This window comes from Phocoena phocoena, chromosome 17 (genome assembly GCF_963924675.1).
Source record: "Phocoena phocoena chromosome 17, mPhoPho1.1, whole genome shotgun sequence".
Taxonomy (NCBI): domain Eukaryota; kingdom Metazoa; phylum Chordata; class Mammalia; order Artiodactyla; family Phocoenidae; genus Phocoena; species Phocoena phocoena.
The window spans coordinates 51,953,795-51,970,228 of record NC_089235.1 but is presented as its reverse complement, the minus strand read 5'-3'; the positions used below and the strand labels follow the sequence as shown (position 1 = coordinate 51,970,228).

General features: G+C 37.6%; 1 protein-coding gene across 3 annotated transcripts in view; it reads left to right on the top strand.

The window, feature by feature from the left end:
- Positions 1 to 16,434, top strand: part of RSPO2 (R-spondin 2) — a 163,036-nt gene that overhangs the window by 90,081 nt on the left and 56,521 nt on the right. For 2 of the 3 annotated variants that reach the window (XM_065895236.1, XM_065895235.1), the window contains 2 exons: positions 9,931 to 10,074; positions 12,108 to 12,296. In XM_065895236.1, the coding sequence (XP_065751308.1) occupies positions 9,931 to 10,074; positions 12,108 to 12,296 (333 nt within the window). The remainder of the gene's footprint in view (positions 1 to 9,930; positions 10,075 to 12,107; positions 12,297 to 16,434) is intronic. The other variant, XM_065895238.1, reaches the window with a different exon arrangement.

The following is a 16,434-nucleotide window of genomic DNA, read 5'->3' as shown; positions in this document are numbered from 1 at the left end:
GGTCTAGGGAGCAATGCCACGACTACTTGTTGCAAGATAGACCCTTTTTTAATTGTATTAGGTAACTGCTAGAGAAAACTCAAAGGGTACTCTTTCTTGCTATTTGATCTGGATGACAAAATTATATCAAATAGATATCCTAAGAGCCAGGATGTATATTTTCCTCCCTGTGGTAAACATGGCTATGTGATTTTCAATACTACTTATAAAATATTTAAAAATTTTAAATGATGATACTAATATTTGGAATGTTAAAAGTCTGTTCGGATATTTAATAGAGGAAATCTTTTTCAAGCTTACATTTAATTTTCTTGTGGGTTTGGTAGCTCTCTTGAATGAGCCTATTATTTCAGGATAGACCCAAGTTTGACAGCATCATTCTCTGTTAAAGGCAGATACTACCTTGTGCTCTGTTTCCCTTTGTCCAAGTAAGGCATCTATTTTGCACTTCAGTTTTTAAAGTGCTTTCCTGTACATTCTCTCATTTGTTGCTGACAGTCCTATGAGGGAGATAGTATTATCCCTTTTTACAGAGCAGATAACAGAAGTTCTGAGAAGTCCACTTACCAGCCTAAGTGTTGCCTGCCACTACATGGCACAGTGAAGGCTGTATCTACTTTTATCATCAAAGCTACCTTCACAAATAGAGCTGGGTAAAGATATCAGACCATAGGACTAGGTATAAACATGATGCAGGTTTTAACCAAAACATTATTTTGTAAAATTATTTTTTTCTCTTCGGTCAACCCCTTCGCTGACAAGTCAATGCCACACATAATCAAGAAATTAAAAGCTTATTAAAATAGGGTGGAATTTTGACCTATTACTAACTGATAAGGAGTCACCCTTTTTTATTTATCAATATACTGTGAAAAACATTGAAGTAATATTATCCCTATGTTGAAATAATTTCAGAGTCCTCAAATTCATCTGATATTTGTCTTACACACACTGCCAGATGGTGTGTATAAGACATCACTATGCCTCTCTAAGTTTAATGCTACCATTTGGTGTTTTAAAAATGAAATTCTTTTCTTTTTTCCTTCAATGTACTCCATGGATTTCCATCATTCTCTAGGCATCATAGTCAACATACTATGACCAGTGGCAAAATCAGTCCTGTCACCTTTTTGGTAGGACCCTTGAGGTGAGAATAGCTTTCAAATTTTTCATTGGTTGGAAAAATTCAAAAAGAATAGTATTTTATGACGCACAAAAATGATACTAACTTTAAGTTTCAGGGCTCGTGAATAAATTTTTATTGGAAGGCAGTCATGCTTAATCACCTACATACTGTCTGTGGGTGCTTTTGTTCTGCAACAGAGGTGAGTGGTTTAGACAGAGACGGTGTAGCCCACAAAACCTAAAATACTTTCTATCTGGCCTTTTACAGGAAAAGTTTGCCTGTTCCTGCTCTTGCCTATTTGGAGGGTGAAGGGATTCAGAGAGTCTCCTTGTTTTCCTTGGATGGAAGTTGAGCGGAGGGCAAGACATATATTAGCTTAATATGCTTTTCTGTTAGTTGGGTGGAGAGATTTGCATTTTCCAACATTTGGAAAAATTCAACTAAGTCTTTCTTAGGTCTGAAATTTATTAACCTGCCTTGGTTCCACCTTAATATGAAAGGGTGACAACTTACCAAAAAAGGAAAAGCACAAGGAGTAACCAAGATGAGAGATCTGCTACTGGTAGGAATTTAAAATCTGATAAGAGATATTAATTTGGTTTATAATTTTTTTTTAACTTTTTTCATTACTGTCGCATTTCTTTCCTATTTTATTCTGAGGTCGTTGTCCTTCTCTCTCATCCGCTTTAGATGGGGGGAAAATAGCCCTTTAAACACCTAGCTTTGTATTCCCAGCAAACGTGTCCAAGTTTTAATTTCAGTTGTTTTGAGAATGATTTCAAATGTCCATCACTTGAACATATGAGAAACGAAGCCAACATTTTTATAGTTCCTTATTATTTGATCACATGATTTTACACAAGCCTCAATGTTTCTTCAGATTTCTTTGTGTGGGTGGGCAAGATATAACTTTTAAAATAGTCAGATGTCACAGTGAAGCTCCCAGCAACGTATTTTACAAATTTGAGGGTTTTTTTTTTAAGAAGTGTTGTAACACTTTAAGTTAAAATAAATCAGAAGGAAGCAATTTTTGATAGCATATCTATCCTGTGAAGTTGAAATAAAGGGCACTCTGGGCATATAAAACAGAATTCTATAATTATCTGAAAAGCAATGTGTACATTTCTGGATTGAGTCCATTCATCCTACCTAACTGCAATTTGAGAATTAAAATTACTCCCAGGCCATGATTTTTCCCATCCTTGTGGTCACTGCCCTAACGGCCATGATGGACCATGTTTAGTGCACTTCATAAACTGAGCATCTTTATAGTGCTTGGAAGTGGGTGCTGCATGTTTGACGCAGTATTTGTTGAAGGTTAGGCTTATTTGGCTCTAGAAAGTAATACACATTTTATGTGGTACCTTTTAACCTTTTCTTTTTGTTCTCATCTTTAATTTGATACTCTGAACAAAGATATGATATAGGTAAGTCAGATATTTTCTCCTCCTATCTGATGGGGAAGGAAGTAGGGCACAAAGAGCATGTAATTTCCCACCCCCGCCACCCCCAATTCAGACTTGCATTTAGATCTCAGTTTTCCTAAATCCTGGCTCTGAATGTTTGAAGTAGATGACTTTCCATGTAGGTACTCAACAAATGATTGTATTCAGTTTGTTTAGCCATATGACCTAAACAAGGGTAAAGCTACTATGTTTACTGTAGACAGTGGTCTTTGGATAATGCCTTTCATTTAAGTAGTACATTATGTATGTATGTATATATATATATGTATACATATACACACATATGTATGTAATTAAAATTTATTATATGAATGTATAGGATATAGAATTAAAATAATTATACATACATATACCCATATACATACAGTGTCTTGGTACCTTATTTGAGCTTCCTTCCATCCACCATCTTGGACTATCCTAGTTGGCAAATTTTTATACTCGTAATAGCCCACGTTCTCTTCTCAGATATTATGCTGAGATCTTTGCCTCTTTTAAACCTCTGACTTCTCTCAACTCTGAGTTAGGGCCTGATGTTACCTCCTTTTTAAAGGTGAGGCAAAGATAGCTCTACTGACTTGCTGATGGTCACATAACAGTAAGGGAGCCAAGATTGTAACCTCAGACCCGCTCACCACAGTACTATCTGAAAGGCCACTATATTCTTAGCATAGTACTTATTCCCTGCCTTGGCTTTTGTTTGAAATGTCCTGTTCTGCACTTGACACAGTTGCATTTCACTCTATGCTAACTCTCCTAGCTAATAAAGGCAATCTTTATTTAAATCCACTCTGGTGGGTTTTACACAGACTTCTCCCCTGGATCTTCTCTTAATTTAGTGAAATTAATGCTGGTTTACTGCATCATCATTCAAATAGCTCAGTTGTAAGGATGAAACACTGAGTCCTGAAACCTCTGAATCTGTCCTTTATTTTCTTTAGGTTGAAATATAATGAAGCTTCTGATGAGCTGCATGTAACTAGACCCTACTAGAAAAAATGTAATTTTAGATTTTAGGTCACAAGTTTTCATCAGCCCCTACTCTAATGGGATTACGGCAATAGTACACATTAGAAAGGCATGATTTGTGTAACATAAAGCTTAAAAACTTTATTTAGGGCTATTTATAAACCATTGCAAGTTTTGAGAAGGAATGTTAAACAGCAGTATTTGAAGTTGTTAGAGGCCTAAAAATATTTAAACAATTTTAAGAAACCTCATATGAAGTTGCACAGTCTAGTACTTTCCATGTGAAAAAACTGCTAAAAGTCTAATTTCAAATGTCTTTTGGAACAACCTGTCCCTTTAATATCTGTTCAGATGTTAGTATACACTGAGCCAAGAAACCTCTAGGGTTTTCCAGGGGTTGACTTGATGCTCTTTGATCCTTGCAACTGCTAACTGAAGACTAAATCTCCCCCCAGCCGCCCACCATGGGTGTGTATGCCACGTTCTGAAGGAGGTGCCAGGAAGCTGACACGAAAGGGCAATTAGAGAACAAGAAGCGGTTGGATATTCACAATGTGCTGAGGAGCCTGCGGCCCACAGCCCTGGTGCCCAAGAAATAACAGATTCCTCAGTGTGTGTCTGAGGTCCTCTCTACCTCACTGATTCTTTCCTTCCTCTAATAATTGATTGTAACCTATAGAATTACATGTTCACAGTTGGGTTGAACAGAGGTTGCTTTTTCTCTGTTTTTCATTTAAGCTTTTCATTTTTTTGTTTATATTATTAGCCGCTCTGAGATATTCAAATAAGAGGTGGTTTTTGTCGTCTAGATTTTGCTGGGGAGATAAATAAAACTCTCGGTGTCTCAAGGCCCTGAGAGCTTCGGCACCAAAGGAAGAGGCAGGGGAGGGGGATAACTGGATCTTTCTCTTCTCTCAGCTCGTCTTCTCCTCCGCCCAGTTTGTTGGTTCTGTTGATTCACTGTAACTCCTTTTCCCATGACTGTTAGCTCTTAGAGCATGAGGCTCTCAGTGGTTTTCCTTACCCCCCCTCTATCCCTGCTTTCAGGTAGCTTAATTTCCTGAAAATACCCTCTCCCCTGTTCACTGTATAGACTTTAGCGTAGTTACATTATTACCTTGTTGCCTGCCTGGGTACCTTTCCTATTAGTAGACAGAATATCCTGCAGTGCAGGAACTTTGCTTCTTCATCTGTCCCTCTAGCTATCATCATGGTGCCTGGCCCCAAGGGGCTGTTATCTGCCAAAATGAGGGAACAAACCAGATACCATTTTGATCACGTTATTCTCATGTGTAATCTATGGGGACCTCTTACTGCTAGTTAGACCAAGGCCTAATTTGAACTTTACTTCATTTTTGTTCATTTTAATTGTTACTTAAATACTTAAACCACAAATAATTTATAATTTTACCTCCTTTTTTGAAACTGAATAAAACAAGAGGTGAAATTCTCCACCCACAGCCATCTAAAGCCGAGTAGCCACGTCATCCATCTAACCTCCAGTTCATTCCGGCCCCTCTTCATCGGGTGTCATGCATACGTGAACCATTGCCGTTGTGTTACGATGGAGGAGTCGCCCTCCCAGGACTCTGCTCTCCCCTCTGTCTCTCTTAAACCTGCTCAGCGGAGGTTCCAAATTCCATAGCACACATGACCTGCCACACATCAATATTTGCGTTCTCCATTATAATTGTTTTCAGGTGTTGGACTATTTGTTCCTCCAATAAGATTTGTAGTCCTTTACCAGCAACCATAGATTTTCTTTTTATATTAAAGATATTTACAGTGCATGTGAAACAATCTCATATTAAGCATTCAAATGAGATTTTAAATATAAAGGAATTGAGTTTTTAAATGGCATTCACTTGGCAAGCGCTAAAGCTCAACCATGTGTCCGGCACTGTGTTAGAAACAAGGAATTCAGAGCTTGGAAAAAAAAAAAAGTTTGTAATGGCAGAACGGAAATGGATCTTCTCTGCCTCTAATGTACCCAGCACATGCTTCTAATATCTCCTATGCTATGTTGCAATGCCCTGAAAGTGCCACGTGGCCCCCCCTCTTTGGCTTTTCCACCTCCAGGACAGGGAATGGGTGTTACAATTTTATGTTCTCATAAAATGGCACAAAACCTGGCACATACTCAATTTTTGGAGGATGTTTGGAATGAGCTGTTGAACTGAACTAGAGTATAATTTGAGAAATGTTACAATGGAGCTGGTATGGCTACTGTGGAAGGACAAAAAGGGTACCCAGGCTACTTTTCTGTTTCTTGGCCAGAGCAAGCCTCCCTTGCCAAATGACAGCCCCATCAGATTGCATTTGGACACAGTTTTACTTGGACAATAATTTTACTTAAACCGATACTGGCAGCCCTCACTTGGCGGATTACAGTTTTGAGGAGGCACTATAATTTAGAAGCATGTAAATTGGATAAAACAGGGTCTTGTATTTCTGAACAAGGACTTAAAGCCCAGGTTTCTAGAGACAAGACCCGTGTTTAGTAAAGTTTGATATACCCGTTTTCTTAGTCAGTATAAAGTTTTGCAAAGTTTTTCAGTCTGTTGAATGATCCCATTGGTGTTTTAAAACTCATTTATTTATAAAATGGACATAAAGATTTTCCTGAAGTGTTAATACAGTGGCTATTTCTGGGGAGTAGGCCCGATGTGTCATCGGGTGAGGAAGACTTTCTATCTTTTCCTTTAAACCTTCTGTACTGTTTTGAATTTTTATTCGTAATGAGAATGTTTTACATTTTTTTTTTTTTTTTTTTTTTTACGGTAGGCGGGCCTCTCACTGTCTTGGCCTCCCCCGTTGTGGAGCACAGGCTCCGGACGCGCAGGCTCAGCGGCCGTGGCTCACGGGCCCAGCCGCTCCGCCCCATGTGGGATCTTCCCAGACCGGGGCACGAACCCGTGTGTCCTGCATCAGCAGGCGGACTCTCAACCACTGCGCCACCAGGGAAGCCCTGTTTTACTTTTGTATGAAAAAATGAGTTAGTAGAATTGATGTGAATCCCTGAAAAGAAGCAGACTGGCAGTGTAGTTGATTTTATGCCGCTGTTAGCTTTAAAAAGCTTTCGGCTCGGGCTTCCCTGGTGGCGCAGTGGTTGAGACTCCGCTTGCTGATGCAGGGCACACGGGTTCGTGCCCCGGTCCGGGAGAATCCCACATGCCGCGGAGCGGCTGGGCCCGTGAGCCATGGCCGCTGAGCCTGCGCGTCCGGAGGCTGTGCTCCGCAACGGGAGAGGCCACGACAGTGAGAGGCCCGCGTACCGCAAAAAAACAAACAAACAAGCAAACAAGAAACCTTTCGGCTCAAAGGTGTTTGTGAGTAAACGCATTGTGTCAGTTCAGGCTGCTAAGTATGTGGGCGGCCTGCTTTGGTTTCCCGTTGTGGCGAAGAGTGACGGAGACCAGGAAGATCAGTGGAGCTTCTGACGTCGTTACAGCTTTGCGCCAATCAAAGCTTTTATTTAAATGCTTCAATGAATAAAAAAATGTTTAACTTTTCCCCTAATGATTTGGAAAGCACCATTGAACATATGAAAGCAAAGGACACTGGTAAGAGATGGTCAAATGACTATTTTGAAGGCTAAGGCAGGTTCAGCATTATCATAGAAGGGGTATAACCTCATGCTCCCAAATCTGAAAAAAAATTGGGATGGGATAACATTCCTTTATTCATTCTTGCCTGTTTAAAAATCAGAAGAATTTCTTTTAGAATGTAAATACAGTGGCATTTTCTGTATATTTAAGTAGGTCACAAATGTATATTGAAATATCTTCTTCTCTTTTACTTTTAATACACAAATACATTACAATTAAAAAGAGTCATATGACTCAGAAGTATAATTTTTAACATTTGAAAATTCCGCTATTTCCCCTTCCCAAATTAACTTCTCAAGCTACTTCATATATGTACACAGACACGTGTATATGTGGTTTTATTGCATCATACTCTGTATATCCTGCAACTTGCCATTTTTCATTTAATGATGGGGCTCACAGCTTATTCTCAGTCATTGCTTATAATTCACCTTGTGCTTTTTCAGGGTTGTAGTATTTTATAATTTGAATTCATCAGATTTTTATGGTACTGAAATTTGAGGACAAATAATTAAGCTTTCTTCTAGTCAGATTTATGCCTGAAGAAGTCCTAAGGGACTTTAGAGTGAATGATAGGTATTTCAGAAATTCCACATTCTGTGAACAGGTTTAGGAGCATGGAATGAAATGAGGAAAGGGAGCTACAAGTAACAATAAAGATCAGGAAAGGACCTTGTAAAATTATTTCCAAATGCTTATTGCTATAACTTTTTGGCCTAAAAGCTCATAGGTGCAGGCCATGTTAAAAAAAAAACCAAAAAACAATCAGATCTTATACATAACAATTGACTTATGAAATGTATAGTCCTTTTTAAAAATATATATATAAATGCTTTGTTCTCGTCACCCTTTAGTTCTGTTTTATCCTTTGGAATGTTTATCATTATTTCTTGGAAAATAATTCTGCTAACAGGAAGGGCTGCTTGCTTTTTCGAAAAATGTAGCAAGAAAACCAACAATTTGTGGACATGATGGTCATGTATTTTGACCATGATTAAGAAGCTACTGACCAACGATAGACCACCGTTTTATAAAAATATAGGTTACAGCATTTAAGGCTGCAAATGAACATTTTATAGGGTGATAAACCATTCTTCTGTGTCCACCATCCTCCCCTGAAAGAGCAATAGTGTAATTTGACTATGGACTTTCACCCACACATAGTTGGTTTTCCAATTGTAAATTTGGGTAACATTTTAGAAGAATTAGCTGCTTCATGGTGGTCACTTAATACATGCAGACATGTTTAGACTCAAGCTTGAAAGGTGAAGATTGCCGTTTTCTTTTTATAAGTCTAGAAACTGTCATTATTTATAATGTAATCTATTTTAACAAACTTTTTTAGTGTTTGTATTCTGGCTTTATCTTCTCAATTTTCAAAATTTTGATATTCAATGATTTCATGTTTTGGTTATATTTTTTATTCAATTATATCTTCGGTTGTGGAAACTAGTTTTTAAAGCTTTTCTGAATCGTTAAATCAAATATAGTACTGGCACTCAGAGGCTTGTTAAAAGAATAAAAGCGTTGCCAGGGAGTTTTCATAGAGCTTTATGTGCTGTTAATTGCCATCAATTAAATCTGTTACAAGTAATAATGTACTGTAATCTGTTGAAAACCTTTCCTTTCAATTAACCAATTCTCCGACCTTTCCTTCCTTCTCCTTGAAGAGTAGTTTAGAGTTTATTTATTTTCACCCCTACAAACCAATTACCTCTGGCCCAGCTGTTCCTCAAATACAGGGGAATCTGACCTAGAATACAAGCCCGTAAATTATTGCTTCTTTTTACACCTTGTAATGTGAATGGTTTAGTGGAAAAATACATGTTTCTGTTTCTAATTCACTGGTGCTTCTATCTGCAGACTACAGATTATGAGCTAGTCAATTTACATATATTATTGTAGATCCTCACAATAACCTTGTAAAGTCAGTGACATCCCTGTTTTATACAGAAGGAAATAGAGGCTCAGAGAGGCATGTAGCCATTCAGAGTCACATAGCTGGTAAGGGCAGAGCTGGGATTCAAAACCACACCTAGCAGAACTGAAAGCATTTCTCTTTCACCAACTGTTTCCAACGAAATTCAGTTAGTGTGTTATAGAGAAAAGAGAACAGATTTAGAAGGCAGTCCATTTGGGGGCTTGCAGAACCAACTCAGCCATTACCAGCTTTGTGACTTAAGTCTCAGTTTCCTTATTTGCAAAATAGGGGTACCACTGCTCACCCTGATGGACTGTTGTGAGCACTAAGGAAATGTATTATGGGTTTTCCAAAAAATGACTTAAAGTACCGCTCCTAGTTAAGACACCCTCTGATGAAAGTAAATGCATTAAACAGAATTTTAACTTACCGTCTTGGAACAGAATATACTGATTAGAGTGTTCCCATTGTGTTTTTCATAGTAGGTCTTTGGAAGAGCAGAACAGATTTCAATTCCACCAGCAATGTAATTTGTAGGGGGAGTGTTTTTCTTTTTAATCCTTTGTTTTAATCCCATTTGGAGTTGCAAAAATTTCTGAAGGGTCTCATGCTGCCTAGGGCCCCGGGCTGGAATTTTGTCTTAGCCTATTGATGTGGTGAGCTGTTGGAAGAGGTAGGAGTGATTTAGAAGGAGATGGCATGAGGAAACAAATGAGTTGAACACATATTTCTCTGACCACTAGAATTCCAATTGAGCTAACCGGTGAGTTTGTGAGAGTTTTATTTGCAAAACCAGTAAATTTTTGACTGAAATTTTCTCTTTCTCTTTAAAATTGTTTTTAGGATGCAGAATAGAAAACTGTGATTCTTGCTTTAGCAAAGACTTTTGTACCAAGTGCAAAGTAGGCTTTTATTTGCATAGAGGCCGCTGCTTTGAGGAATGTCCAGATGGTTTTGCACCATTAGATGAAACCATGGAATGTGTGGGTGAGTAGTTTTCCATGTAACTTTCAAACTTCAACTTTTATTTTAACACCCGTTTCTTGGGGGAAAAAAATGCATGCTGGACGTATTCATCATAGAAACAAATCGGTTCTCTTGTTATTTATTAGAACTGAAAATTATTTAAGTTCTTTGCTGACTTTATGCTGTTAGGCAGTATCATATATTACATTTTGCTTCAAAATTTGTTAGTTTTACATCTAAGTTAAACCACTTAAATGCTGAGAATAATGTTTTTATTATCTATGTAATACATCAATTTCTTAATTATCTTAATAAAATTATTAGTAACCATTAGAGAAAAACATTTTGTTTTAGAAGGAAAACAAGATTTTCAAGCAGTGCCATGTGGTTAGCTAGTCTATCACTATTGTTATGTGTATTAATTATGGAGCTTCTTGCTTAGCCATTTGTATAAAAAAAAAATTCAATTGGGAAGAGATTTTTTGTGCCAAATGTACTTTGTTGATGATTGACTGAATGTTGCAAAGTACATTAAAACAATTTTACTTTTACTAAATTTAGATATGTAGAATGCATAATTTAATATACATATATATGCTGTTTGTGAGTAATAATTAGGAATACACATTTTATAAATTTTATATTTTTTGAGTGTTTAAAAAAAGTTCAGTAATTTTATACCACTGATTAAAAGGTAAAGATCTGTCAGTACCTACGTTTTGAGAAATGCCTCAATCTAATCTTAGGTGTGATGGCATCTTCACCACTCCCACCTCCGCCATGCCTGAATTTTATTTGACATGTTATACATCTGATATGGTGTACAACAGAGCAGTGTATTCTAAATGAGGCTTTCCATCTCTTTAAAATGGAGACTTGAGAACGTTTTCCCTGTAGAAATTTTGAAGTAGTCTGTAATTATGTATTCGGAAGCTTGCAGAGAACACATTTAAATGAGAGGTTTTTGAAGAAATGTGTACATATATTCCTGTATACGTGTGAGTTAATACAGGCAACACCTTAATGCAAAATAAGGAAGTCACTAGAAGAGCATATTCAAAACGTTGAATTCGCTTTTGAGAGGCAAAACCCACACCTATTACAAATGTTCAGTGGAAATGCTTGTGAAACCCTTGACTATTAACAAATTAACCACAGAGTCCTATGCATTCCCCTAAATAAAAATCTTAAGTAGCTTTGAAAAATCGAAGAGTTCCCATGACGCCTGCTGAGATCTGGAATGTGGAAATACTAATGGTGTGTGGACTCTAGGCCTGAGTCCTCATCTGCTAGTGTGATGGGGTTTTTAACGGTGAATTTGATGAGGAGGCTTAACTTTGCATATTTTAATGCTTTTATCTCCTCCCCCTTCCTCTCATCGCAGGGTATTGGAGAATAACCCACTTTTCCACTATATGAACTTACAAAAGGGGATGCTAAAAGCTTACCTATCTAGGCAAAACATACATTTTCAAATATCTGACCTTATTTGTTTACTTTTCAAACTATGGTAATGTACCGTATCAATTTAGGGAGTAAGAGATATATACTGCAGTGCAAGACGCCTTTTGAAAGAATTGAGACAATCAGAAAATGCGCAACACTCACTATCCTTTTCATCATACACTTACTTCCAAAATAAAACTAACACACTTGTGAATTTCAGGGGGGGGGCATGCAGAATTAACCTGCAAAATTTTGTGTCCTGTCCTGGTATGAAAAGAGTATCTTTTACTGTAGGTTTCAGCTGTTGAACCTTTTAAAGATCATATATTTCAATGTCTTTAGAATGGACCAGTAGCATCCCTTCAAAAAATGAACTAAGACAAATAGTAATTTTTAAAGTACTTACGTGGCAGTTATTTACTTTTATCTGTAACTTCCTAATTCAAAGAGTTAAAGTTCCTGAAAGGTGTGCACAGGTCTTGTGGGCTGTACAACTTAATTTTTGGTATCTGAAGGTGGGGGAGTTAGAGAAACACTGCTATGTAAATTTGGTGATGGTGGAGAAATGTCTACCAAATTGTCATCTGTGTTTGTTTTCTCTCTATTAGAAGGATGTGAGGTTGGCCATTGGAGTGAGTGGGGAACTTGTAGCAGAAATAATCGCACATGTGGATTTAAGTGGGGTCTGGAAACCAGAACACGGCAAATTGTTAAAAAGCCAGCAAAAGACACGATACCATGTCCAACGATCGCTGAATCCAGGAGATGTAAGATGGCCGTGAGGCATTGTCCAGGAGGTGAGTTCAGATAATCCCTATTGTGGGCTGTGTGCTTTCTGAATTCTCCTCCTGTCTAATCACCCTTGCTCCCAAAAAAGTATTTATCTATGAGGGAAACCTGATAATAACATTGGTGTGAATATTCCACGTCACACTTCCTTAGAGACGAATGCTTAAATTGTGAAGAACGTAAAGTGAATATTTAATTTCATGGTACCTTGAAAATAATTTAGAAGACTACATTACAAATGAGCTTTTAAAATGAGATTTCTAAAAGTGTGTGTGTGTGTGTGTGTGTGTGTGTGCGCGCGCGCTGCTTTTTTACTTTTTCTTTTTTTTTGCTAATGTACCATAAAAGCCAGTTCTTATGAAATCAGGCCTTTGCTCTAAGAGAAGTAGCCAACTTTCAGCTGAGAACAGTTTAGATTAGAAAGGTTTATGGAATCTGTAAAATCATCTGTATCATTACTAGTTGAAGATGACAACTTAAAATAAACTTGCCCAAACACTGGGAGGAATAAACATTGTCTTAATGTTACCACAATTAGCCGGTTCTCTTTGTTTTGATAATAATTTGTGGAAAACAGCTACTGGTATGTGTATGTTTATTTGTGTCTTTGTAGTAATTGTGCTGATTTGTAGTAATTATTCTGTAATAACAGGATTAGGCCCACTTACAAATTAGGAGAAGTGTACATAGCTCAGGTGCTGGCTGGAGCCGAGTCCGTATGTTGAAATGCAGTTCTTAGCGCTGGTGCTGTGCTTCTGAAAGCATAATCTCTTGTTACTATTTATTTTATCACTAGCGGATGCCGCATTGCCAAAGATGAAGTTAGGATTTTTCTAGTGCACAAAGTAGGAAAGCAAAAAAGAAAGTTGTGTTTAGAAAATTGCCCTGTGAAACAGTCAAAACTTCTGTTTGCTTTCGTTCTTCCTGTTGGGCATAGCTTTTCAGCTTCGTGGCTATAGCCCAGAGAGGGAATATATATCTGCTTAGGATGGATTTATATCCATATTATGCTGCCTCATAGAGAATGTCTATGATCCATGGAGGAAGACAAAACTTAAGACTTGAAGACTCCAGTCGGCCTTTGAGAACTATTAGATCCAGATTCAGAAGCTACTATTAGGAAGGCAGCTTTTCCTCTTGAATTAGTTTTGCTTTTCTTTGCTGAGTCTTTGAAACAAAGTTTTTTTGGGTCTGCTTTTCACTAACAAGGATGGTTTTGTTCAGTTAAACTGGGTATTTTTCAGTCAAAATATAAGAAAATATTTTCTTACAAAACTAATAAGCCACTTCTTGGATAGCTGAGAGCACTTAACCTGCAACCTTGTACCTAAAAACAAACCTGATGTATTCAGGTATTGGAAATAAAGACTTTCTTTGTTGTATATTGTTTATATAACTACCCCCCCATTCCTCTTCCAGCAACGTGGTCCCCCAATTGTGGTTTACGTTAATGGCAAAAATTAACCTGAAAATGCTCCTATAACAAACATGCTTATGTGTAACAAGAGCCAGCACGTTCCCCTCCCCTCTGAAACTATTTTGACTTAGCCCCAGCCTTGCTTGAGAATTTTGTAGGTAACAGCTAAATTTTTAACCTGTAATGTTTATTGCATTTTTTTTATGCTTCAAGCAACAGTGCATTGTCTCAAGAGATATAACCTGACACTGTCAACAATTAAAATTATGTCAAAACAAATGTTTATGTATCATCTGTTAATATTCTCTTTTTGAGAAGTGAACCAGCAATGAACTCTTATTTAATTTACATTTAGGTTTTACCAGATATTATTTATTAGGATAGACATTAGGAGAGACCAGCTATTGCTCTAATCCCTGTGTCTACATATTCAGTTTAATAAATTCAATTTTTAAGTAAACTTTAAAGTTAGTAGATTTAAAAAATTATATTGGAATTTGTTTTATGTTTTTAAAAAAGGGAACTAACGTAGGATTGTTGATAGAAATGGAAAATGACTCTGCAGTAAAACAACTTCAATTTACAAATGTAGGAAATGAAAACTAGAAAGTTAATTTTGGAAATTGAGCATCAATTGATAAAAATTGGCATAACTTCCAGTGGAGTATCCCACCTTGCCTCAGGTGAGAGAGGAAAAAGTTCCTTTCTCCAATAGGTCACGGGGATTAATGGAAGAATAGAGAAGAAAACCACTTTATCCCATTTTACATCTTGACTTGATTTCGGTGATCTGCTTTGACAAACCATGCAAAAATGTAAGTCGTAATCAGGTTGGGAATACAGGCATTTTTCAGATCTTTTCAACATATGTATGGATTTTTCTCCTGTTGGAGCCAATCTTAACCTGATTGCACACAAACGCAGCCTTAGCCTCCTTCACACTGGAGCATGGGCACATTAAAATCAGCTGCTTTTCATTACTGGAAGCCATAAGTTAGAGGTCAGCGAAATGGAGTAGTCCTAAGTATATAAGATATTACACTGAAAACTATTAGAAATGAGACAATAAATGGCTGTAAGATTTAAAAACAACAGCGTAATGCTTTTGCCTATTTTCCCTTAATTATTGTATGCTTATTTGCTTTTAAACAGTGAAAGAATATTTGGAAATGTCTTAAGTCATGGATTGATGTATGACTTGAAGTTACTGTTCATTTCCAAACTTTTCTTGATTAGTTATCTTTTCTTTCATTTCTGATGACATAATCTGTGGAGTACCTTGGGCTTTTCTGACTCTCACTCTTCAGGGTTCCGGTCTGGTGATCAGGAGATCTGGGTCTCTGCACCATGTCAACTCATTAATTCTGTGACCCTTGGCAAGTCACTTAACCTCTCTTGGCCTCTATTTCCTCATTTTAAATTGAGGGTATTGAGGTAGGCAATCTCTAAGATCCAGTCCAGTCCTAAAATCCAATGACTCTACGACTAATTGCCAAAAGATATGGGTAGGTTTTGTGGCTGCCATGTGAAGGGTAAGGAAGAGAACTGTAAGCCCAAGAGCATTGTTTTACGACCAAGAACTGACCACTTTTCCAGTAGCTGTACTGTGTATTTGCCAAGCCTTCTACATCTGGCAGCTTTCATCCTCTTCCTTCCTCCTCCTTCCTTTTCACCGACAGTGAACCCTCAAAGACTGTCCAAGACTCTTGTAAAGTCTGCATATGACCTATGCTTTAGCTACCAAGATAGCAGGAGGAGGGGATCGTAAAAGACGATGGGAAACAGGGAAAGACTGACAATGAGTTAGAGGAGAAACAATTGAACAATGAGTGTAGGAAACAAGGGGAAAAAGAACAGACTACTAAAAATGAAGACTGTACTCAGAGCAGATGTAACTGTCTTCACTCCCCTCCCTCCCACCCTGAGCACACTAATAGAATTCATCCTGTTGGGACCAAGTTATTCTATTAATATATAACCTGCAGCTTTATTATGACTTTAAAAAAAATTTTTTTTTGGCCACACCACGCGGCTTGCAGGATCTTAGTTCCAAGACCAGGGATTGAACCTGCACCCTTTCAGCAGTGAAAGTGCGGAGTCCCTACCGCTGGACTACCAGGGAATTCCCTAACTTGCAGTTTTAAATGGAAGGACTTTCAAGTGTGGACTATGTTGTACATTAGACAATATATTAATAGAAAAATATAAACATGCTATGATGAAATTTAAATGACAAATGGAAGAACAAAATCATGGTGGCTGCGGTACAAAGTTGGAAAACGTTCACGTACAGGGAGCGGGGGTTGGTGGGAATGTCATTTGGAGGTGACAGTAGTCTTTCACAGGGTTGGCCAACACCACCTCAACCTGAAATCTTCTGTCCCATGTGTAACTAATTTTAATTTATTCATCAGGCGTTTATTGAGCTGTGCTGTGTACCAGTCATTGGTCTAGGCATGGTATTGCTCAAAGTTCTTAACGCTGTTTTTTCTAGTGGGATCATGGCAATAAAAAAGTGGGTGAGTGCATAATTTCATGTGGAGATGGGAGCTATGTGAAGAAAAATAAAGCGGGGTAAGGAGCTAGTGAAAATTTGGATTGGGAGTGTATTATGTAGGGTGTTCAGGGAGATTGAGGGAGTGACATTTGATCAGAGATCTGAATGAAGGAGATCTTTTGAAGACCTAGGGGAAAGATTTTTTAGCTCTTGACTCAATAGCTATGTTTTC